At 34.9% G+C, this 26,994-nt stretch overlaps 1 protein-coding gene across 3 annotated transcripts; it reads left to right on the forward strand.

Annotated features, from left to right (window-relative positions):
• The first annotated feature begins 1,554 nt into the window (after nucleotides 1-1,554).
• Nucleotides 1,555-26,994, forward strand: LOC133788244 (methylesterase 18-like). Of its 3 annotated transcripts, none has more exons than XM_062225644.1 (5): nucleotides 1,555-1,859; nucleotides 1,958-2,104; nucleotides 10,957-11,085; nucleotides 26,282-26,416; nucleotides 26,518-26,994. In XM_062225644.1, exons 1-5 carry the CDS (start codon nucleotides 1,620-1,622, stop codon nucleotides 26,797-26,799), a joined length of 933 nt encoding a protein of 310 aa, XP_062081628.1. In that variant the 5' UTR covers nucleotides 1,555-1,619; the 3' UTR covers nucleotides 26,800-26,994. The 3 variants fall into 3 exon arrangements, with proteins under 3 accessions (XP_062081628.1, XP_062081629.1, XP_062081630.1); XM_062225645.1 differs by having other exon boundaries at nucleotides 10,972-11,085; XM_062225646.1 differs by lacking the exon at nucleotides 10,957-11,085.

Below are 26,994 nucleotides of genomic sequence, written 5' to 3' on the forward strand. Positions count from 1 at the left end.
CCTGATCCGAGGCCATCCGAGAACAGACGTGTTTCGATGTCTGTCTTTCGAGCTTGTAATGGTTTCGAGGCTACCATCTTCGAGGCTACCCGCTGCTTGTAGGTCCAGTGCCTAGGTTGCGGATGTGTTCCAGACATTACGAGCCCATTCCTAACGAATCCAACTTTCGAGATCACAATTCTTAAGGCTCGAAATCTGGGTGTAACAATATATACACATAAAGTATATATATATTTATACACACATACACACGAATTTATATATATAAACAAAAAATTAAATAAATAAAACAGATATATATACTAAATAAAAACAAATATATATTTATATATATAAACTGAAATATAAGAAAAAAATATATATATAACTGTAAAAAAAATAACAAATATATATACATACCAATATGGGGTGGTGGCTCGATTCGGAGCGTCGTCGAGGTGGCAGTGTCGAGTTGCGTCGGGTGGAGACAGAGGGACTTCGGGGTGGGGGTTGGGGGGATGGGTATTCGAGGTGTGGGTCAGGGGGACAGGGATTCAGGGTGGGGTGGACGGGGCTTCAGGGTGGGGGCGGCTGGGCTGGGCTAGGGTTGCAGAGGAGTTTGGGGGTGGGGGAGGCGACAAATGAAGAAGATGGGTGATATCGTGGGGATTATTAGTGGCGACACGTGTCGCCACTAATAGTGAAAAAGTCGCTGCTAATAATCAGGTGAAAAAATTGATGGGAAAATTCCCACGTTTTTTCTGGGTATTTTTTAAATTTATTAGGGGCGACTTTAGTAAACATGTCGCCGCTAATAATATGGTAAATTAAAAAAAAATATCCGATGATATATTAGCCGTGAACTTTCAAAGTCCCCGCTGATATTTCCAATATTAGCAACGACTTTATGTCACCGCTAAAAAACATTTTTCTTGTAGTGTTTTCCGAGGGAATTTCTATCACATGTTGGTCGTAAGTTTAACAATGTGGCTCATGATTTGGCGAAACATGCTCATAGGCTACACAATGAGTTTTGCTGGTTGGAGGAAATCACCCCTCAAATTCATACTATTTTTCCGATACAATCTGAATAGTAATAAAATATATTCCTAACAAAAAAAAGAAAGAATAAGTGTCGTTGATATTATATAATAAATATCCCTATGAGAATGTATAGTTAATGATTATATTCGTTTCTCATCCATATGAACGTTTAAAAACACTCCCCTTTACAAAAATATAACAGAGCGCAGAGTCTTTTTGTGTCTTATTTGTCGAGGTTTAGACGAACATTAAGATATAAATTGCTTGTTTTTCCCCCTTGATTATTGATTTGAAATATCAATCTTTCACAAAATATGCTCACACGTTTTTTAATTATAATATATAATTGAAACCAACAAGATGCCAGTGATAGGTGCCGATGCAATGGGGACCCCCAAGCTAGGCTCGGCCACGTTTGGAAGCTTTAATACTAGTAAACAAAATGTGTCAATTTCAAACCATGATGGGTGACCACCTAGTAGGATATGTATATATACACTTATCTACAACGTATGGAGATAAGGTAATGCAACTAAATCTATATAGCTAGCTAGCTAGGGCAAAGCAATAATCTAAGAAGAAGAAGAAGTAAGAAAATGGCGAGTGAAGAAAGTGGTTCAAAGCAGCTGCACTTCGTGCTAGTCCACGGGGCTGGGCATGGAGGGTGGTGCTGGTACAAGATTCGTATTCTTCTTGAAGATGCAGGATACAAGGTCACTTGCATCGACCTCAAGTGCTCAGGCATCGATCCCACTGATTACAATACCATCTTCACTTTCGCCGACTACAATGAGCCTCTTACCACTTTCATTTCCAACCTCCCATCTGATGAAAAGGTTGAATGAGTTATTGATTTATAATGAGTTTAATTAGTACCTTATTATGTATATATATAATACTGAGTAGAGAGATGTGTTCATACATAATAATGTAGATAATCCTGGTGGGTCACAGCGCTGGGGGTCGTAACGTTACAGATGCCCTAAACCAGTTTCCTCAAAAAATCCATATGGTCATCTATGTTACAGCAATGATGGTGAACCTTCCGTTCAATTTTAAGACAACTGCGTCTCAACATAACGTAAGAACATACTTTCTTTTCTTCTATTTTTTTCCTTTTTTTTTTAAATTAAAAAAACCCCATTTTATTAACTTTTTTAGATTGTGCAGTTTTTTTTTGTTAATAAATCAATAAATATAATTTTGTCAAAAAAAAAAAAATCAATACCCATAATATTTTTTATCATGTTCTTTTTAGTGATGTCAAAATTTAGTTATTTTGAACTATTATTCATTATATCTTACTAATATACTAAGAGCGGAAAACTCCCTTTGAGGAAATTTGACTAACATTTATCTTTATTTCCCAATATGTCCTTTATTTTATAACATTATGTCCTTTTTTTACTTGTACTTATTTATTTGTCTTTTAGTTATAGCACACATATATACAGTGCAATATATAGAGTAAATCATAGATTTTGTTTTATTTCTTATATAATTTAGTATACTGTTTCTTATATATTGAATATTTATTTCTCTTTTCATGTATTTTTTTACAAAGTGTCACACTATCCTTTTTTTAGTTTTTTTTTTTTAATACAATCCACCACTTTTTTCTACTGTTTCTTTCTTATCCTTTTATTTAATAATATTGTATAACCCTTTTCAATAATAATAATAATAATAATAAAAATTACCACTTAATTGGTTTTCAGACCCTATTTTAATATATATATATAAATTAAATTAGAATATTAAAAACAATAGAGATAAAATATTTTAACCATTAAATATATATCTCTTCTATACAATAAGTGTGTAGATAACAGAAATTCTTCGTTTTAACAGTTTTTTATTATTTTCCGTTAATTTTATCAGAATATTTTTATATTTAACAGAATATTCTTATATTTAAGAGTAGATTGTAAGCATGACTTAAACTTAAATAAAATTAAATAAATAATTAAACAAATTAAAATGAGATATTTTTGAGAAATTTTACAATGATAATTATTTGAAAATAATAAAATCATTTATTTTATAACTTAAATAAAATTTAAGTAAACTTAAACTTAATATTATATTAAAATAGAACAAATATAAACTTAAAAAAAATAAATAAATAAATAAATTGAAAATAATATTTTAAAGATATTTTATGATAATTTATATAATTAAATCATATTTATTTAAAAATAATAAAGACATACATCATTTTTTTATCTTATAAATTTGTGTGATAGTTTCTTTTTTATCAAGTGAGATTGGAGTTCTTTTTTTTTCCATAAAATTCACTAAAGGACATTGTGAGATACATTGGAAACTAAAAATAGTTGATGCATGCATATTACTATCTACGTACACTATGACTTTTTCTATTCTTATTTATTTCTATTATTAATTTTTTTTAAATATTATTGTATTTTATATATATGTCATATAGCTTTGTAAATATATATCTATGTCAACGTTGTTTTTAGATGTCAAATATGTAGAGATTATTGATATAAATATTTATATATACTATAGAATTATAATTCATTTTATTATATATATATATAAATTTGAAGAAAAAAATAGTGAACCAGCTTTTATTAAAATTATAGACAATGTTTACAACTTTAAAACTAAACAAACATGCACGTTGTTTCTACCTAATATAATATATAAATGAGCAGCTGCATTCTAATAATTAATATCAATGTTTTCATTTTTAATGCAAACTAATATGTATTAAATTACAAATTATGAATGATATTGGATCATACAATATTTTAAAAATATTTATTTAACACTTGTTCTTTCAAATTATATTTTACAAAATTAAAATAAAATGAGTATGTGCCTCATCTCACTAGCATAATACTAAGGCCCTATAAGTCCCTCATGGGAAATTGGTATGATGTTTAGATCAAATTCCATATGTGTCCTTTTTTGTTTTTGTTTGTCTTGCTTAGCTCAACTTTTTTTGGTAGAGTTTTGACTATTTTAATTATATACATATATAATCTTTCAATTATATTTGAGTTTAAACTAATAAAATATTTTTTAATCTTATCTTCTTCTTTTTTGGTTAAATTTTATTTGTATGGTATCCTTTTCATAAATTTTTATTATTATTAGTCATATACATCTTTTATAGAAAATTATCTAACCCTATATATTTATATATATATATTATTTTCTAATATTTTTATTTTAGTTTAGTTTTTAGTTTCACTATTGTTTTTAAATTTGTACATATAAGTTAAATAAATATACATTTATACTAGGATTTTAATATTTTAATCAATATTATAATAATTTGTTAAAAAAAATATAATAGTGTAAATTAAAACACATTTTAAAATTATAAACAAAGCTTTTATATGCTTTATCATTTTTAATTTTAGTTATAAGACCAATATGATTAATTTTATTGATATATGTACTTTCCATTTAAATTATATAATTAGAGTTATTAGACCAAGCACAATAAATGTAATAATATTAGTAGTAAATATCTGTTTAAAACAAAATATACCACATTTTTCACTTTAATTATAGTGTTAAACGATTTTACACTGTTATTCTCTTGTTATAAGCTTCCAAATTTTTATTCATAACTTATTGCACTATATCTTAATTTATTTCATGATAATTTTTATTTATATTAATTTGGTATCTCAAAAGAATGGTAAAAAAACGAGATGTATTTTTCTTTCATTCTTTTGCTTGTTATGTTATATAAAAAAATATCTACTAAACATAAAAAAAAAAATTATGTGCTATATGTTAGCTAAATTTTCATTTAATGACTACATATAATCACAAAATAAAAATAGTTAAATATATATTTTATACCTCATTTAATAAAACATCTTTTAAAATAAATAGAAATAATAATTTTTTATAACTATTTTAAAAATTAAATAGAGTGGAATACATGCATGTGCTCATCATCTAGTATATATATATATATATATATATATCTCCAAAATTTATTGATTTTGTTTGGTTGAAAAAAAAAAAGAAATAGATAAGGATAAAGTGGTAAAATATATTTAATAATAATAGACATACTCTTAAGTTAGAACTAAAAATTACGCAATATGACATCTCTTCGGTATAAAAAGGGTATAGATCATAATGGAAATTTTTAGCTTTATGATTTTGTATGGTTAACTTTAATAGAATATTCTAAATATTTAAAGATATAATATTATTTATTTATTTAAAATTTATATGATAATGATTTAAATTTAATAAAAATAATTAATAAATGTACAATTTGTCTCTATCCCTTTAATTTGCTTTGTCCTTCCTCTCGTCCCACATAAAACAAAACAAAAGTTATCCAAACAAAACATAATTGAGGATAAACGAATGTGTTTTGAAAGTTTGAGCCCTGTTAATAAGTGATCATTTTTCAAACTTTAGGGTCTTCTATGATCACGTTATCATGAAAAAAATTGAGGTACTAAGTATATACATATGTAATTTTTTTGTAAAATTATACTTGCTATAATTTTATACATCAATCATATATTATAATATTAATGTAATATTAGATCTCACATATTTATTTTAAATTACAACATATAAGATTGATTTTAAAATATATTAATTGCAGTATCCACATATAGTGTTAGCCATCATATAAAGTACTAATTAGCAATATTCCTTTAATGTATTAGACTCACAATATATATTTCACATGCATATACCCAATTTAAAAATTGACATATATATATATATTATTTAAGATATTTAGCTATGAAGAGAAAAAAAACTATAATTAATGAGAAGTATAAATTAAGAACAATATACTCATTTACTATAGTTTTTCTTTTCTTTTTTCTTTTGGAGAGAAAGGGAACTATTTTCTGTAGTACATTCACTACTACAATATATACTTTCTTAGTCATATTTTTATGTCCTACAATAAGAGATATGAAAAGTATTAAGTCTCATCTTTCATGACCCCCAATGATGTAAAATGCCCTATTTTTTTAATATATATATAGGTATATATTACATTTCACGTCCCACATTAGGGAAGTGAATTACCTTATATTTTTTTTTTAAAAAAAGCATACCGTGGACGTGAAATGCATATCTGATTACTAAACAAAAAAAATCTCATATCATTTGAAAACAACACAATTCCCCTTTCTCCCTTATATAAATTCAACACTCTATATTTCTAAAAAAATAAATAAAATAATAATAATATATTTACATTTATTATTATTATTATAAATAATTAATTAATAATTATTATTATTTTATAATGAAAATGTTAGATTAAATGAAATATAGGCATATGAACAATTCTATACATGTAGGCAGAATTAATATATAGATTGAACATATACGAAGAGATGATCGAATAGGTATACCTCCAGCCATTGCTATTGACAATCTCGATCTACAACTCTAGATCTACAAAAGAAAAATTAGAGAAATTAGAACGAGTACACGGGTTTCCAAGCTCTCACTAACTCTTTTAGATGGAGTTACTGAAAGATAGAAAAATGAGCAGTGAGCTTGGGGATCGGTACTCTATATTTATAGAGTGAGTCATTCCATCAGAGTCTCTGTCATAGATTGAGATATTCTGTCAATCAGTTGAGATATGCAAAATCGGGTAACAAACAAAATTAAGTAACAAATAATATTGACCATTAATTAGAATATTTGTTAATAAATAAAATATTGACTTTGATATATTAAATCAATTTAAATCAATTAGTTGTAACAAATTGATTTTATATACCATACAAATAAATATTCTAGCATTCTCTCACTTGGTCAGCATTTAAATTTATGTATTACTTAAGTCTGACGATTATCCTTGTTAGATAATAAATACAAGAATCATGACGATATGTCCTCTTTTTATGGCGAATATTATCTTCCATGTATTATAATATATTTATTACATAACAATGTAATTTATGTGGCTATTTACTTAAATGAATAAACCATATGTTTATTCAGGTCATATGAAGATAAAATTTTCTCAAATAAAATTAAAATGCGCATAAATATGAGAAAACATCAAAATAAGAGTTTCATTGATAATAACTTCATTTTTTACAATAAATTTACATAAGGGAACCAAGTCCCATGTTCACTACATGATCCGTGAATTTATGAGGTGGCAAGCCTTTTGTCATAGGATTAGCAATCATGAATTCAGTGCTAATGTGTGAATTACCACTTTATTTTCTTTAACACATTCTATCACGGCTAAGTACTTTATGTCGATGCGCTTCTTTCAACTACCACTTTTTTTGTTCTTAGCCATGAATATAGCAACTAAATTGTCACAGAACATTCTCAATGACCTAGATATGGAATCTACAACTCTAAGGCCTGAAATGAAACTCTTTAGCCATACACCATGCGATGTAGCCTCAAAACATTAAACAAACTCAGTTTCCATAGTAGAACTAGCTGTCAAGGTTTGTTTGCTACTCCTCCATGATATAGCTCCACCGACAAACATAAACACGCAATCAGAGGTTGATTTACGTGAATCAGTACAACCAACAAAGTCTGAATCTGAGTAGCCAACTACTTCCAGGTTGTCGATTCGTCTGAACATGAGTTTGTAATCCTTAGTACCTTGAAGATACCTCATAGCTTTCATTGCAGCTTTCCAATGGTCTAACCCCGGGTTACTCTGAAATCTTCCTAGAATTCTAACAGCCAAGGCAATGTCAGGTCTTGTGCACACTTGAGCATACATTAAGCTTCCAATAACAGAAGCATATGGGATGTTCTTCATTTCTTCCTTTTCAAAATCATTCTTTGGAAATTGGCTCAAATTTAATTTATCACCCTTAACAATAGGAGCAACACTTGGTGAACAATCTTTCATCTGAAATCTCTCTAAAACTTTGTTAATGTAAGCTTCTTGAGATAGACCTAAGACACCCTTGTATCTATCTCGATGGATCTTAATGCCAATGACATAAGACGCATCACCCATATCCTTCATCTCAAAGTTCTTTGAGAGAAATTGCTTCATCTCATATAGCATGCCCTTATCATTGATTGCAAGGAGAATATCGTCCACATATAAAATAAGAAAACAAATCTTACTCCTACTGACCTTCTTGTATATACATTGATCCATGACATTCTCTTCAAATCCAAAGGAAGAAATGACATCATGGAATTTTAAATACCCTTGGCGGGACGCTTGTTTTAAACCATAAATGGACTTCTTAAGCTTGCACACCAAATGCTCACCATCACTAGAGGAGAATCCTTCTAGTTGTTTCATGTATACCTCCTCCTCTAGGTCACCATTTAGGAATGTAGTTTTTACATCCATTTGATGCAACTCTAAATCGAAATGAGCAACTAATGTCAGGATAACTCTTAGGGAATCTTTCTTAGATACCGGAGAAAAGGTCTCCGTGTAGTCAATTCCTTCTTTTTGAGTGATTCCCTTAGCAACGAGTCTCACTTTGTGTCTCTCAATGTTGCCTAATGAGTCTTTCTTTGTTTTGAAGACCCATTTACACCCAATAGCCCTCGCCCCATTAGGCAACTCAACAAGATCCCAAACTCCATTGCTCTTCATAGAATTCATTTCTTCATTCATGGCATTATACCACAATTCTGATTCTTTGCTATTTATAGCTTGTGAAAAGGTTTCTAGATCATTTTCAGCTCCAATATTGTAGTCATATTCTTGCAAATACACAATGTAGTCACTAGGTATCGCCGATTTTCTTATCCTAGTGGATCTTCTTAAGGCTACACCAGCAGGATCTTGGGGAGCGGGTGGTTCAACTTGTTGTTCAACAATTGTAGGCAACTCCTGAACAATTTGATCCATTTGAACTTCATCATCGACTTGTGGATCTTCAACAATTGGTTTTTAGTAAATATAATTATACTAAAAATAAATTTTGCATGAATAATAACAAAATAATCATACAAATTCGCATAATTATTTATATGTAGGAAAATAAATACAATAATTTCATATATATAATGGCAGAAAAATCCATGCTAAATAAGACAATAAAATCATTTATTGATTTGGTGGATTAATAAAATAATTGCACAAACTTAATTGTAAAATAAAATGTAATTACATTCTTAAAATAGCACAATTATTTAATATTTCATTAATAAAAGAAATATATCATACAATAAATACCAAAATCAAATATATGCACATTTTAATTAATTTCCAAATAACATATAAATTACCAAAATTATATGTTTTAATTAAATGGGCCAAAAATTAAAAAAAAAAGGAATTTATTGTCTAAACAAGCATTAAAATCAAGAAAATAATAAAATTCCAAAAATAAATTAAAAAAGATCATTTTCATAATTTTTCTTCATTTTTGTTTTGTTTTTTTTTTAAATCTGCCATGTCGTTTTCCCCTTATATATGCTTTAAGACTCGTCAAAACGACGAGTCATTTTTCGCATGCTTCAGGTGGCAAACGACACGTCGTTTGCTTCATCTTCTCCAATGAACCGGTCGTTTTGACCCGTTTTCCTGCTAATGGGTCACGCGACCCGACTGGGAAACCCAGCTCCAAAAGTCGATTCCAACGTCCAAAACAAGAATTTTTAGCCCAGATTGAAACGAAAATCATAGATAAAGAGTTCCATGATATTAGATTGATTAAACAACAACTAAAAATTGAACTTTAATATCAAATTATCCTTCGGCCATTAACATGTTCAAGAAGCTTTTCAAAACAATTTTGATTGGCAAAACTTGATTTTTTATGCACAAATCATTGGAATTATATATGCTTAAGGATTTCCGTTGGTATTTATATTGAAAATTGGTTTTGAATCCAAACCTTTGAGGCATTAAAAACTCTCGGCCAAACTCATAGCTTTTAACACATATTTATGCTATAGTTTTAATGCACAAAAATATTTTAGAAACTAATAAACTAGAATAATCCTAACAACAATATGCAGTTAAACAATCCAAACAAAATTTTTAATCATTCGGCAATATAAACATACACGAATACATATATGTGTATATATGAATACATAGACATATATAATTCATAAAAATATATATGTATATATGCATATAAAAAATAACAAGACAGAGATAAATTTGTCTCTTGATACCAAATGTTAGATTAAATGAAATATAGGCATATGAACAATTCTATATATGTAGGCGGAATTAATATATAGATCGAGCATATACGAAGAGATGATCGAATAGGTATACTTCCAGTCATTGCTATTGACAATCTCAATCTACAAAAGAAAAATAAGATAAATTAGAATGAGTACACGGGCTTCCAAGCTCTCATTAACTCTTTTATAAGATGGAGTTACTAAAAGATAGAAAAATGAGCAGTGAGCTTGAGGACCAGTACCCTATATTTATAGAGTGAGACATTTCATGAGTGTCTCTGTCACTTATTGAGACATTCTCTCAATTAGTTGGGATATACAAAATCAGGTAACAAACAAAATTAGGTAACAAATAATGTTGACTATTAATTAGAATATTTATCAATAAATAAAATATTGACTTTGATATATTAAATCAATTAGTTGTACACAAATTGATTTTATATACCATACAAATAAATATTCTAACAAAAAAACTTAAAATTTAAATTTTATTAATTAAATAATTTCATGACCCGCGTAACCCCAGATATTATGAGCATTTACCATTTTTGTTGTATTGCTTGTTTTATTACTTGGAAGGCAGATGAAACCAAAGTTCTGATTTGATATTTTGATTTAGGATAATTTGACGAAAATTCAACTCCAAATTTCTTGATTGCAAAATAATATTGTATGACTAGGAGAAATCTTTTTTTTTAAAAGTACATATTGCATATGGCTGTAAAGTTATAATCAAGCTTATTTGTGTGTGTGTATATATATATATATATATATATATTTTGCTTCTACAATATGGAGCGTGCCCTTCATCAGCTGGGAGACGAGCTTGAGTCTATAAAAGGAACAATCGAAGATGTCTTCTTCCCAACGAGCACCAAGGAGCCTCAACTTCTGCGCCTGGATTTGCACAATGTAAACCCAACTGAGGTAATGATAGCCCCTAAAATGATTTTTTTTGGGGCAAAAAAAGAAAGAAAGAAATCAATAGTTTTTTTTCCATCAATTTTTCTTTTGTGGCAATCATGAAAGAAACCAATAGTTAATACTAGTATCAGAAAACATATTTAATATGAAAACCAATGTATGTATATTTAAATCACTAGATAGAAGTACGTTTCCTTAGTATTATTTATATAATTTATTAATTATTTTTATTAAACTTTTATTATTATTATTATATAAATTTAAAATAAATAAACAATATTATAAATTAAAAAATGACATAAATATATTATAAGAAAAATTAAACCAAAATATTATTTATGGTTTTTAAATATATATATAATATGATAACCATTTAAAATATAAATGATAATTAATTTAATAAAAATTGAGATTATGTATTATATATTATTGTTATAATAATATTTTATAATATTTAAATTTATATTAATATAAGTATTAAATTTAGTATTGTATTAAATAATATTTTATAATACTTGAATTTATATTAATATAATTAGTAAAAATTTATCGTAAAAATATTTTATAATATTTGAATTTATATTAATATAATTATTAAATATCTAGTCTCATATTATATATTATTATAATAATGATATTTTATAACATTTAAATTTGAATTTTATATTAATATAATTATTAATTATGTAGTCTTATATTAAATATTATTATAATAATGATATTTTATAATATTTGAATTTATATTAATATAATTAATAAATATCTATTTTTAATTAATTTCAAAGGTATATTTCGTTAAATATTTAGAATATTCCATTAAAGTTAACAAAAAAAATTATTAAAACCAAGAATTTCACTTATGTACACAATTTTTATATATACTAGGTAAAAGCAACGTGCAATACACGTTTGCTTCATTTTATTTAGAAAATTTACTAATTATTTTTATTAAGTTTTTTAAGATTTTCATATAAATTTTAAATAAATAAACAATATTATATATAAGATAATGAAATAAACATATAAAAATAAAAATTAAACAAAAACATTATATATGGTTTTTTTTATAAAAATAATACGATAACATTTTTTAGATCACAAACTACCTTATTTAAGGTACAAAACATTCATGATATTATTAAAACCACACCTCAATGATTGTAGAAGAAACTTGTTTATTCTTGATAGATAATTGTTACACCCAAATTTTGAGATAAGAGGTTATGACTCCGAAAACTGGGCTCGTCAAGTGTGAGCTCGAAATGTATGAAAACATCATATGGTCCAGCCGTAGAACCCTCTAAAGTAAAGCAAAGACCTCGAGGATGTGTAACCTCGAATATTCTCTGAGCTCGCGACGGGCAATGGCACGACACTTGAATATATCTTTTACCAAGTGTCCTCAGCCGAGATAGTTCGAGCTCGGGAGGTATAAGCTCGGGGGTGACAACCTCGACAGTACCTACCTATCCTGAGCGTAGCGTGAAGTTGGGTGGCAAGTTCGTGATTGATGCATAAGTCCTGACAGACTCAATGCCAATCGCTGATCTCGAAGATCTGATGAATCGCCTGGGATAGCCCCTTACGTGTGAACATATTTATTGTTGTGTAATCCTAATATTTAAGGGATGTCATTTAATCTGTTATCCATTCCCGATCTTCATGGGTCGTTTCCATGTATATAGGAGATAATGCATTTAATATCATTATTCCAATTGATTTACATAATATCTTCCTGGAATATGTGGGAATGAATTCTGCATCATTCTCTATAAATAGAGAAGGAATCACCACTTGTAAAGGACCGATTCCTGGTTTTCTTGAGAGAAAGCTATGGGGAATTCATCTCTGAAGAATTTCCAGAAAACTCAAAGTCTTAATAACATAGACTCGTGGACTAGGCAGAATTAACTGCTGAACCACGTAAAAATCTTCTTGTCTCCCTCTTTAAATCATTTGCTCCATTTTTCATTTATTTAATTGCTCTACTATTTAAGTTGACGAAAAACAGCGTCAACAGCTTGGTGCTTTTATTGAGAGCATTAAGCAGTACGTGTGTGAGTCTAGTCAAAAAGGCTCCCTGAATCAACAATGGCAGTGAATGATCCCAACGTTCCTGAGGAAGAAATTTTAGATGAAGCTGACTACCCTCGATGCCCTGGAAAGCAGCCTATGGTGAATTCGGACCCTGATGAGAGGAGTGGGTCATCCGACTCTCGGGGACCACCGGCCCCCAGGGATGACGAGGACATTTATTATAATCTTGAACGATATGTCCCAATAGTGGAGCTCATAAATCGTCAATTGCGAAAGCAGTTGGCAGAGGCCAAGAAACGTAATGAGGAGCATTCCCAGACTGGCTGCTGAGGCACAGGCGGCTCAGGCCCCACCACGCAGGCGTCGTGGGACACCGTGCAAAAACGCTGCGACCCAGAGAACGGAGCAACCTCCACCGCCAGCAGAACAGCCTACTCCATCAAGGCCCAGGAGAAGTAACTGGGCTGGAGCTCCTGCCAACTCAACTGCAGAGGTACCGGTCGGAATAGGGAATAACCAAGCCCCCACGGAGGCTCGGACCCAAAATCCTAGTAACGCGCGGAACGTTCCTAAACCAGTTCAAGCAACCTTGGGGCCTTCTAGGCCCCGTAATGGATGGCAGCCACCATCACCCATAAGGCACCCACCATCGCCAATAAGGTATCCCTCACCAACTTAGAGAAACACACAACCGACTCAGGATGATAGGGAAAGGTGAGCTGGGCAGAGACGTGGAAATGGGGAGACCACTAAGGGGCATAGAGGTACCCAACCCACGAGAAGCCAAATGTCTCGGTCTCACACTATTGAGACGAGGCAACCAGCAAGGAACCCATCTCGAAACAACCGTGCAACGAGCCATGACCTGGGACGTAGAAATACTGGGAATCGAAGGGATCACCCAAATTTACGAGAACACCTGAACCATAATCGGGGTAATGATAACCCCTCGAATCCAAATCTGAGGGATCATCTCAATGGACGCAAGAACCCTCTGCGGAGGCACGAAACTGGGGTTGTGATCAACGATAACCAGTTTCAAGTCAGCCCCCCGTGGATCCAGTCCAAGAAAGGATTGAACAACTGGAAAGAGCATTCAGACTCATACAAAATGAACGAGGTCGGGATCGGGACAAAGGGTTCGACGAAGAACTCGAGCCCTTCACCCCTCATATTTCTAGCACCCCGTTTCCTCAGAGATTCTGAATTCCTCATGTCCCACCATTTGATGGGAATTCCAATCCTTACAGTCATTTGACTACATTCAATACAATCATGCGAGCGAGTAATGTGGGCTGTGAGCTCAGATGCATGTTGTTTCTAGCATCGCTCACAGGGCCAGCAAAAAACTGGTTTGAGAAGTATAAGAGACATTCGATCGCTTCTTGGGATCAATTGTCAAGAGCTTTCAAGAAGAAATTCAAAGCCATGGTCGGAATTAGGTCTGAGGCGTCTGCCTTGACCAATGTTCGACAGCAGCCGAATGAAACATTGAAAAGTTACCTAACAAGGTTTAATTTGGAAGTCACTCGAGCTCGTGATGTAGACGATAGTGGCCATTTAATGGCTGTCCGAGCAGGAGTAATGCCTGGAAGTCCTCTCTGGGAGGACATGCAGAGGAAGCCTGTAAGGTCCTTAACCGAGTTCAATCGACGAGCTCAGAGGTTTGTTAATGTAGAAGAGGCGAAGTCAGCATTGAATATGACCTCTCAGCCTATAACTACAACAACAAAGGCAAACTCTGCTTCGACCTCGGCGGATCCTACGACCTCAAAACCCCCTGGGGACAACCCTTCTAAAAGGAAGAAGAATGAAGGGAATAATCCCGAGGCAGAAGGGGAAAGAAGAAGAAAGGGGAAATATATTTCACCGTATACAAAGTGTATACTGAGCTCAATAAGTCTCGGGAGAATATCTACCTGGCTAATGAAAACCAAGTCCCTTTCAGACATCCGGACCCTATGAGAAACCAGAAGGCGAAAAGAGACTCCAACAAGTACTGCAGATTCCATAGAGATATCGGACATACAACCAATGAATGCAATCAATTAAAAGATGAGATCGAAGGCCTGATCTCAAGAGGATAGTTCAGGAAATATGTTAGAAATCAAAACCCCAATCAGGCTTCCACCAACCAGAGGGCAGCAGCAGCACCACCTACCCATAACAGCAACTCCCGAGCAAGGGAGGACGAACGACCCCCTCCAATTGATGGAGAAGATGTCATAACCATCTTGGGGGGACCACATATTGCAGGATTGGGTAGGAACGCCTAGAAACGATATGTGAATGAGCTGAAAATAGGTGACAGGTCTCCTTACGAACCCGAGCCTAGAGCTCCAAAACAGCAAAGGGTTGAATCTCAACCCATAACATTTACTGAGGATGATGCGTCTCATGTACAATTCCCTCACAACGACCCGCTGGTCATCACTCTTCAGCTCGCGAATAACAGGGTTCACAGAGTTCTAATTGATAACGGGAGCTCAGTAAATATCCTTTATAAGGCCACCTTAGAAAAGATGGGACACGTGCTTCGTGACCTAAAGGCCTGTGCAACGATGTTGTACGGTGTTTCAGGAGAAGGCATTGCCCATGTGGGATCCATCGAACTCCCCGTGACCTTGGGAGACTTCCGAGTCTCGACAACCAAGATGATGGAGTTTGTAGTAGTGGATCTGCCATCGGCCCACAACGTACTGCTCGGGAGACCCGCCCTGGTAAGGCTGGGGGTAGTATCGTCTGTTAGGCACCTGTCCATCAAGTTCCCAACTTCTAGTGGCATCGGGACGTTGAAAGTAGACCAGCTCGCAGGAAGGGAATGTTACAGCATTTCCGTTAGAGGAAAGAAACAGACAAGTGCACAAACACTTGTCATAATTCAGAATAAGGATGGGACAATCTTCGAGATAGACGAAGAAATTAATCCAAGAATAGAGGAAAAAGCTGATCTCGAGCCATTGGAAGAGCTCGAAGAAGTAGACCCCCCGAAAACAGTGAAGGTAGGAAAAAACCTTCCGGAAGAAATGAAATAGCAATTAATTTTCTTTTTGAAGAAGAACCAGGATGTTTTCGCGTGGTCAGACATGGTATGGATAAGCTCGAATGTGATAAGCCACACCCTTAACATTGACAAAAGCTTCCCCCCGAAGCAGCAAAAACGAAGACTCCTGGATGATGATAGGAAGAGAGCTCTGAAGGAAGAGGTCGATAGGTTAAAGGAAAATCGATTCATACGAGATGCCTTCTACCCGGATTGGGTCACTAACCCGGTGCTAGTTCTGAAACCTAACAGAACATGGGGAACTTGTATCGATTACTTTGACCTCAATAAAGCATATCCTAAGGACTGCTTCCCCTACCTCAGATCGATCAGCTCGTAGATGCCACAGCTGGGCATGGACTTATGTCATTCATGGGCGCCTATTCTGGATATAACCAGATTGTCATGCATGCCCCGGACCAAGAGCATACGATTTTTGTAACAGACAAAGGACTGTATTGCTATAATGTCATGTCATTCGGGCTCAAGAATGCTGGAGCCACATACCAACGGCTCGTAAATATGATGTTCTCTGAGCAGATAGGAAATAACATGGAATTTTATGTTGATGATATGTTGGTCAAATCTAAACATAACAATAACCATGTGGATACCCTCGAATAATGCTTCGCCATGCTTCGGAAATACAACATGAAGCTCAACCCCCAGAAATGCTCCTTCGGAGTATCGTCGGGAAATGTCCTCGGTTTCATCGTAAACGCACGGGGAATAGAGGCTAATCCTGACAAGATCCAGATGCTAATTGACATGCCCTCACCTCGAAAGTATAAAGATGTCCAGAGTTTGACTGGACGAATGACGACATTAAGTAGGTTTATCTCGAAGTCTACAAACCATTGTCTACCATTTTTTAATCTTTTGAGAGGGGGAAAAAAGCTCGAGTGGTCAGAGGAATGCGAGCTAGCATTTCAGGAGTTCAAGAAGCATCTCACGGAGCCTCCTATCTTGTCGAAACCTATCACAGGAGAAATTTTGTATCTATATCTCACTACAACCGAACACACCATCAGCGCCGTGCTCGTCCGAGAGGACCATAAGGTGCAAAAGCCAGTATATTATGTCAGCAAAAGGTTACTATGGGGCAGAATCGAGATACCCCTTAATGGAAAAATTGGCTCTCAGCCTAATTCACTCGTCTCGAAAGCTCCGACCTTACTTTTAAGCACACCTCATCCATGTGTTGACTGACCAACCACTACGACAAGTCTTATCAAAGCCAGAAGCCTTGGGCCGATTATTAAAATGGGTTGTTGAGCTCGGACAATTCGAGATCACTTATCATCAGAGGATAACCATCAGAGGACAGGCCCTGGCAGACTTCATAGTGGAATGCACTGGAATGACTAACGACGAAGCTATAACCCCAGCCCGCGAGCTGTGGAAACTTAATGTCGATGGGTCATCCAACGAAAATGGATCGGGGGCAGGAATCATATTGATCACTCCAACTGGTAGCCAATTTCACTCCACCTTGAGATTCGACTTCGAAGCATCCAATAACGAGGTTGAATACGAAGCTTTGCTAGCAGGACTTCGAATAGCTAAGGAGCTCAAGGCTAAGGCGACACATTGCTACAGTGACTCGAAGTTGGTGGTCAATAAAATTTTAGAGGAATACCAGGCTCGTGGGACAAAAATTGCTGCATATTTGGAAAAAGCAAAAGCAGCTCTCGAACACTTCGAGTTCTACACAATAGAGCATGTTCCCTGGGAGCAAAACTCGAACACAGACGCCCTAGCCAAGCTCGCCGCATCCACCGAGGTCGACGAGCTGAATGTTGTACATCTCCGAGCACCTGTCGGCACCTAGTATAAGCGAACCTGAACATGGGGACGTTTGCATGATTGAGTCCGAGCCAACCTGGATGACCCCAATAATTTAATACCTTGAAACCGGCATTCTCCTAGTAGAACGGAACAAGGCTCGAAAACTGATGTATCAGATCCCCAGATACACTATTGTGGAAGGAAGGCTATATCAGAGAGGATATTCTATGCCACTGCTCCGATGTGTGACTCAACCCGAGGCCAAGAAGATCCTAGAAGAGATACATGAAGGATTCTGTGGGGACCACACTGGGGGGCATAGCTTATCAAAGAAAGTTATACGCCAAGGATACTTCTGGCCCACTATCAAAGCAGACTCATTTGATTACGTCAAAAGATGTGATAAGTGTCAACGGTTTGCGACAATCCCGCAAGCTCCACCTTCTAATCTAACTATGATGACCTCCCCATGGCCCTTTGCGGTATGGGGAATTGATCTCATAGGCTCGTGACCAATAGGCAAGGGCAGAGTTAAATATGCTATAGTCGCGGTATATTACTTTACAAAATGGACCGAGGCCGAACCCCTAGCAACAATTACCTCAAAGAAAGTCTTGGACTTTGTGGTAAAAAATATAATCTGCCGATATGGAATGCCGAGGAAGATAGTATCGGATAACGGTACTCAATTCGATAGTGAACTGTTTACTAATTTTTGTGAGAAAAATGGGATAATAAAAATCTTCTCCTCTGTGGCTCATCCCCAAGTGAATGGCCAAGTCAAAGTCGTGAATAAAACCCTAAAGAGCTCTATGAAGAAAAAATTGGAAGAAGCTAAGGGAAAGTGGCCCGAGGAGCTACCCTAAGTCTTATGGGCTTATCGGACCATAGCTCGTACTTCAACAGGTCATACTCCTTTTTCTCTGGCATATGGATGCGAGGCTATGTTACCAATCGAGGTCGAATTACCCACCATTCTTAGCCACGCTTATGACCAAGCCTCGAACCAATCCCAGCTCGAAGTAAGTCTGGACCTGGTCGAAGAAAGAAGGGACGAGGCTCAACTAAAAAATGATGCATACCAACAACGAGCTACCCGATATTTCAATAAAAAGGTTCGAGACAGAAAATTCGGTCTGGGAGATTTGGTGCTAAGGCGTGTGTTCTTGGCTACGCGGGACCCGGCTGCTGGCGTGCTCGGGCCTAATTGGGAATGACCTTATTAGATCGAATCGGTTATCTGACCTGGCGTCTACAAATTGGCAAGATTGAACGGGGATTTGGTACCACGAGCATGGAATGGCGAACATTTACGACCTTACTATCAATAGTGTAGGAACAATGTCACTTGTAACCATGCTTGTTTATCTTTACTATGCTTCTGTTAATAAATTGTTCAATTCCGAATAAAGTTCGATTTCGTTCCAATATGCTGTATTTTTTGCAAACTCTCTTGATTTAATAACCTATGGTCACACTCATAAGATATTAAGGGGGCATTAGTGGTATATATACCATCAGCTTGAAAAAATAAAATAGCATATACGAAAAGAATAAAAGTGTTTGGAAATAACAAAATACGCGAGGTAAGATAGTTTGGACATAACCAAATTATTAAAAAAAAAAGTGTTTGGAAACAACCAAATACACGAGCTAAGATAGTTTGGACATAACCAAAATTATTAAAAAACAAAAGTGTTTGGAAACAACCAAATACGCGAGCTAAGATAATTTGGATAAAACCAAATATGCAATCTAGACATAACTAGATCAAAAATATTTGTGTATGGATTACGAACCAAAAGCACGACCTAAATAGGTTTGGAACCAAACCAGCTAAAATTAATCGACAAAAAGTTGGAATATAAATAAACGTACTTCAAGTTAAGTCGAGATCGAGGCTGGAGTATCTCGCTAAAAGATAGTTTCATCCTCATAACTTTGGGGAGCTACCTGAGGACGAGGAAAATTAACTAGAAAAGCAGGATATAACTAAACCACCTACATTACACGCCATATAAGTACTTTTGAGTGCATGGTAAAAGTAAGTTCCGACCTTGATAAGTAACGAGATCGGATACGAATACATCGGGTAAACTGTGCATGAATGCATTGAAGCCCGAGCTTAAAATCCACCACGTGTTTGTATGAATAAACAGACATAAGGACACTTTAATATAAATTGCTCGAAATATCTCAACTTAAGAAATGTAAAGCAAGAATATTAAAGTAAAGTCAAATACGGTATTATAAATATCATAAGAAAATAGCTCTTTCACGAGCTATAAATTGTCTTAGCCCCATGGGCATAAAAAACAAAAGATAAAAAAACTATTACAAGAGGTTCAAAGGGACGCAGCCCCAGGTCAGGATTTAGGAGGAAGGAACGCCCTCCTTAGCCTTCTCAGCATCCTCCTTGGCCCTCTCTACCTCCTCCCGAGCAGCCTCCTACGCGTCGAGCCGAGCCTGCCATTTGGCCATGAGTTCTTCCTCGAAAGAGCCTAGGAAGCTGGTATCAAGATCGACATTATTGGCCCAGATCCTATACATGGCCAGGTCGACCGCCCGATCCTTCTTCTCCTTGAACTCTGCAGAAGACGAGCCTTTTCGCCCTCCATTATCTCGAAAGTGGCCGATTTCTCCTCCTCAAGATTGGCATTGATCCTCTCAAGCTCTGTGAGCTTGGCATTCACCTTATCGAGCTCGGCTGTCTTGGCCTTCATCTGCTCAGATTCAGCCTCCATCTTTGCATTTGCGACCTTGAGCTCGTCACTAAGCTTAAGTTAAAGATTCTTCGACTCTTGGGCATAGGACATGCTCGAGTGGACTTCATTGTTCAACTTATAGTTAAGTTGAGCAACGGCAGCAAGAGACTGAAACACAAAGAAATCTAGTTAGAATACATGCTAAGCATAAATACAACAAATGGTAAAGTACATGAAGTTACCGCGGCAGCGAGCTCGACACTCTTGTCATAAAGGGTGTTGCGATCCCGAGCATTGTTTAAAAACTACCATTGGGGAGCCTCGAAGCTACGGATGCTCTAGCCTATCCGGGACAGGATGTCCGAGCCAAGTGTAGCCCCATGGGGCCCGGCAGCATTGTCGACTACATACTCATCAACATGAGTAGAAATCGACAACATGCGTGTCTTGGAGGCCGAGGGCTTTTTCGGAGGTGGGCCGAGCGTTGAGCGAACCATGATCGGAGAATGCAAAGGAGGAACAACTGTGGTGGACGTTTCAAACTGAGGATTCGGATGCACGGCTGAGCTCGTAACAGTGGGAGCTGGAGGAGGAGGAGTCTTCTCAGTCCTCTTAAGGACCTTTGCGGGTCGATCTAACTTTCACGAGCCTCTCAGGCGCTTACTCCTCTGAGCCCCCTCGCCACTGGCGAGCACGGTGTCGAGATCATAATCCATAGCACGTGCACAATTGCACCACATTATAAGAAATTCCAAGACACAAAAGTTAGCACAATGCAGACAGGCAAGGAATAAAGGGCAGGTAAAAAGGAACCTAACTGGAACTCTCCCCTGAGCTCGTGCTCGGTGACCACATAATTCCCCCATCTTAAGAAGAGGCAGGGGGAGTCCCTTCGCTATATGTGGAAGTCAACCTCGAAAGGTCCCTATAATCATTTGTCCCGTATTGAACGGATATTCCATCCCATACCTCGTTCAGACTGTACACAGTATCGTATTTCCCTAACCAACTATCAAACCTATGAACCCTCTCATCTACCCAGGACCATACATAAAAGTGATCCCTATCATCTTCACACAAGACTAATCTGTCAGGCTTATGTTTAAGTAGCAAGGGAGACCATAAGTCCGAGCTAAGGATGACCGTACCTCTGTCGCTCGAGCTCGAGGCCTTGTCATTGGCCTCGTTCCCTGATTGTGGACTCCTGCGATGTCGAGCTGAGAATTGTGGCTTAGAGTTATGCCTCGGAGGAAGTTTTCTGGTTGGGAGAGGCATAAACTCCCACTTAGTGTATTTCTTATTGGACCAGTCATTTGTGGACTGATCCTTTTCCAAGAAACTGCAAGCTCGAAGCCTATCTTCGTGAAGAAGATAGGAAAGGGAATGCCTACCGTAAGGGAATTGGAGCAAGGCCTCCTTGTGCTCCTTCATCTTATCGGAGGGAGTAGGTCGATGATAATTGGCTGGAGAAATAAACATATCACGAGTGATTCGAGCCTAAGAAAAAAATTTGAGCACAAAAAGAAGAGATTTTTTATACTTACGGATTCATCTGAACGAATAGTATCTGGAAGGAGCCAGGTCGTCCGTCCAAAAGAAAGCCTTCTTGAAATCGGGGGGATGGTTGGGTAAATTCTCAAAGATTTTCTTCTCCTTGGGATAGCTCAAAAGGTAGTAGAAGTCATCCCCTCCTCGAGCTCAGGAGGGATTACTTTTCAAGCAAAAGAGATACAGGATCTCCTGTGGTGAAGGTCCTTAAAGCGACCTCAGGGTTGACAAAACCCTGTAAGAGTTGGTGTTTAGCTGGAAAGGAGCAAGCCCGACAAAATCCAAGAAGTCCTTGAAGAAGGACTTTAAGGGAAATAAGGCCCCTGCCTTCATGTGGTCCTGGCTCCAAGCTACATATCTTAACTTGTTGTGTGGATTACCGCCTCCCGGGGTGCGACAGCTTCGCTCGTGGGAGGTCGGAGCTCGACACCTCAGCGAGACAATCCAATATTGTGGAGGGCCAAGATGTCAGAGATCTGCCCAATGAAGAAATCGAGCTCCAATAGTGCTCGGCCTCGAAAAATTCTCTCTTTGAGGTGGGAATGGAGGTTGGTTGTGAGGTAGAAGGGGGATTTGATGGTTCTCCCATCAGTGAAAATTGGAGATCGCCTGGCTTGAAGGCGATTGTCACTTTAAGTGTGGTATCAATGGGGATTGGTCTAGGATTGGGGTCTGGATCTGGGTAGATGGCGACCCCAAGTCTCTTCCTTTTCCTTTCCCCGACCTCGTCAATTTGACGTCGAAAGTGAGCTTAGGTGTCTTCTTGCTCGCGCTTTAGTTGGTGATCCCGAATCAAACACTGATTTCTGGTAAAAGGTGACTCCGGGCTCGGAGTTTTCGGTGAGTAAGGAAATGCGAGCTTTGACCCCCATCGCTTTTATGAGTTCTGCGACATCTAGCAAGAGAGCAAAAGGGTGAGGGCCAGACGAGCAAGAAATTAAGAAGAAAAATCTAGACGGCCTAAGCTCGAATGATCGAGACTGTGGAACAAGCTCGACCCAAAGAACGAGATTAGGCTCGGAGCGTGTATTCCACGGGAAGGGGGGAAGGTGGATTTATTTTCGAAGATCCCGGATATTCAGGGAAAAAAAGTTGGCGGTTACTCAAAAAGTGATATTTTTGATAAACGTGCAATTTACAAACCCTAATCTAATACCCGTTTCTTGGTCTATACGATACAATAGTTGAAATCAAGATAACCCAATAAAATGCAAAAATCTGGGTTTGATTGAAACGTTCTAGTATAAAACTACTAAATGTACCTAAATGCTACTGGAACAATAAACATGCATGGAAAAAACAATATATATATATAAATGAACATATGGGGATCAAGAATGAACACTTACACAATGTAGATGGTGGAAACAGAGAGATCGAAGATTGAAGGATTGGCTGCAAGAACGATCTCACGGAGTCAAACAGATCAGCGATGTTTTGCTTCCTCAGCTTAGAGAACATGCAAGTACTGAAATTTTTTAAGTTCTGGTTTCCTTTGATCTTCTCTCCTTTATGAAAATGTAATGTTAAAATGAGGAAGATGATGACATATTTATAGGCCCCAGAGGATACCAAACGACGAAGTGATCTAGACCATTAGCCATTCTCAATACTTGATCAAATGGCCAGGGAAAAATGGAAGACTGGTGCCATAAAGGTGGCAGGCGGATGGACGTGCGTGTGGTATGAAAAGCACTCAAGTACTTTGATTGAGCAACCTGTGGCTGACGTGTGTCCACACTCAAGTGCAATTGATGGTACGGTTTCCCAGAGGGGCAGTTCAAAATTTTCCTTCTCATAGGATTCGAACTGATACTTTTGAGGGGGAAAAATGTTACACCCAGATTTTGAGATAAGAGGTTATGACTCTGAAAACTGGGCTCGTCAGGTGTGAGCTCGAAATGTATGAAAACATCATATGGTCCAGCCGTAGAACCCTCTGAAGTAAAGCAACTACCTCGAGGATGTGTAACCTCGAATATTCTCTGAGCTCGCGACGGGCAATGGCACGACACTTGAATATATCTTTTACTGAGTGTCCTCAGGCGAGATAGTTCGAGATCGGGAGGTATAAGCTTGGGGGTGACAACCTCGACAGTACCTACCTATCCCGAGCGTAGCGTGAAGTTGGGTGGCAAGTTCGTGATTGATCCATAAGTCTTGACAGACTCAATGCCAATCGCTAATCTCAAAGACCTGATGAATCACCTGGGAGAGCCCCTTACGTGTGAACATATTTATTGTTGTGTAATCCCAATATTTAAGGGATGTCATTTAATCTGTTATCCGTTCCCGATCTTCATGGGACGTTTCCATGTATATAGGAGATAATGCATTTAATATCATTATTCCAATTGATTTACAGAATATCTTCCTAAAATATGTGGGAATGAATTCTACATCCTTCTCTATAAATAGAGAATGAATCACCACTTGTAAATGACCGATTCCTGATTTTCTTGGAAGAAAGCTCTGGGGAATTTATCTCTAAAGAATTTCTAGAAAACTCCAAGTCTTAATAACATAGACTCGTGGACTAGGCAGAATTAACTGCTGAACCACGTAAAAACCTTCTTGTATTCCTCTTTAAATTCATTTGCTCTATTTTTCATTTGTTTAATTGTTCTACTATTTAAATTAACGAAAAACGGCGTCAACAATAATAAATGTTATTCTAATTTCTTATTTAGTTACACAATCATACTATTTGTACACATATGACATTTATATATAATATATTTAGTATGTATTATATATGATTGCAATAATAATATTTTATAACATGTGAACATATATTAATATAATTATTAAATATCTAGTTTTGTATTAAATATTATTATAATAATGATATTTTATAGTATTTGAATTTATATTTTTATAATTACTAAATATTTATTCTAGAAATTTTTTATAAAAATTAGGATTATATATATTATTATAATAATAATATTTATAACATTTGAATTTATATTTATATATTTATTAAATACTTAGTCTTCAATTAAATATTATTAATGATAATTTATAACATTTGAATTTATATTAATATAATTAGTAAATATCTAGTCTAGTATTAAATATTATTATAATAATGGTATTTTATAACATTTGTATTTATATTAATATAATTAATAAATATCAATGATTAGAGAAGAAACTTGTTTATTCTTCATAAAAGATAAATGTTATTCTAATTTCTTATTTAATTACACTCATACAATTTGTACACATAGGACACTTATATATTATTGTAATAATAATATTTTATTACAAGTGAATTTATATTAATATAATTATTTAATATCTAGTCTTGTATTATAAATTATTAATGATATTTTATAATATTTATATTTATATATTAATATAATTAATAAATATATAGTTATAATAATAATAATATTTTATAAGATCTGTATTTATAATAATATAATTAATAAATATCTAGTAATAATAATTATATTTTATAACATTTGAATTTAAAATTAATATAATTATTAAATGTTTTTGTATTAAATATTATTATAATAATGATATTTCATAATATCTAAATTTATATTAATATAATTAATAAATATCTATTTTTACAAACTTTTAAAGATATATACTGTTAAATATTTGTAATATTTCGTTAAAGTTAAATAAAAAAGTTATTTACTCACTTTATAGAAAAAATATAATAACACTAGTTAAATTACTATAAATAAATATTATTTCGGTATGAAAAAATTAAAATTTTATAATCAAAACAGAAAGCCAAATATACGTTGAAATTGAAAAATATAAATTATTGATGATAGATATGCATATAATATTATTCTCGATCATTTCATTACATTTTAGGTATATAATTTAGTAATGATAAAAAAAAATATACATGGTTTTCTACGTAATAGACATGCTTTTTTTTTTCTTTAAGAGTTTAACCGATTAAGTGCGATTAACTTCATAAAAATTTTGCACAGCTAAATTAAAGAGGTCATTTAATTTTTTTCATATAAAATAAATTTTCGAACACATTCACTGTCAATAATATATGTATTGTAAAATTGTAACATTGTATATTTATATTTTCTATAAGTTGGTGCGCGCCATTCCGGGAGAGAATTTCTCGTACGACTTTATAAAGGGAATCAAAGGTCTTCCCTTCCCAACCGGCATCACGGTTAAGCCTGAACTTCAAAACCAAGTTTTGTACAATTTGAGCCCTATTGAGGTAAGCAATACACACCAAGATTAAATATTTAGCATAATGATTATTATAAAAGTCTCATTATAATTAACGGTTTTGAACATGGAATGGTATTTAACTCTCAGGACTACACAATGGCTTCGATGCTGCTGAGGCCGACCCCAGTTTGGAGTCTTCTAGACCTGAACTTCGCGGAAGCTGTTGAAGGTGCGGACAACGTGCCGAGAGTGTACATAAAGACACTCAAGGACGAACTATGCAACCCGATGATGCAACAACTTATGATCAAAATGTGGCCACCAACCCATGTCTTCACTATTGAAAGTGATCACTCCCCATTTTTCTCTAAGCCTGATCAGCTCTTTAGCCATTTTGTGGAAGCAGTGTCGTCCATTAAGATAAAATGATGATACCTTTTTAGATTTTTGGAGCTGGCCAAGGGTCTCTGGTTTGTTTTCATTTGTTTTGTCAATTTAATGTGGGGTTGTTTTTAAGAGATATATATGGTGCCAATTATAATTGGTGTGAGTACTATTTTCCAAGTATTTATGATTTTAATCGTACAATAATAGAGAGGCAACATTCGGATGTTTGAATTTTTA

This window comes from Humulus lupulus, chromosome 7, assembly GCF_963169125.1.
Source record: "Humulus lupulus chromosome 7, drHumLupu1.1, whole genome shotgun sequence".
NCBI classification, from domain to species: domain Eukaryota; kingdom Viridiplantae; phylum Streptophyta; class Magnoliopsida; order Rosales; family Cannabaceae; genus Humulus; species Humulus lupulus.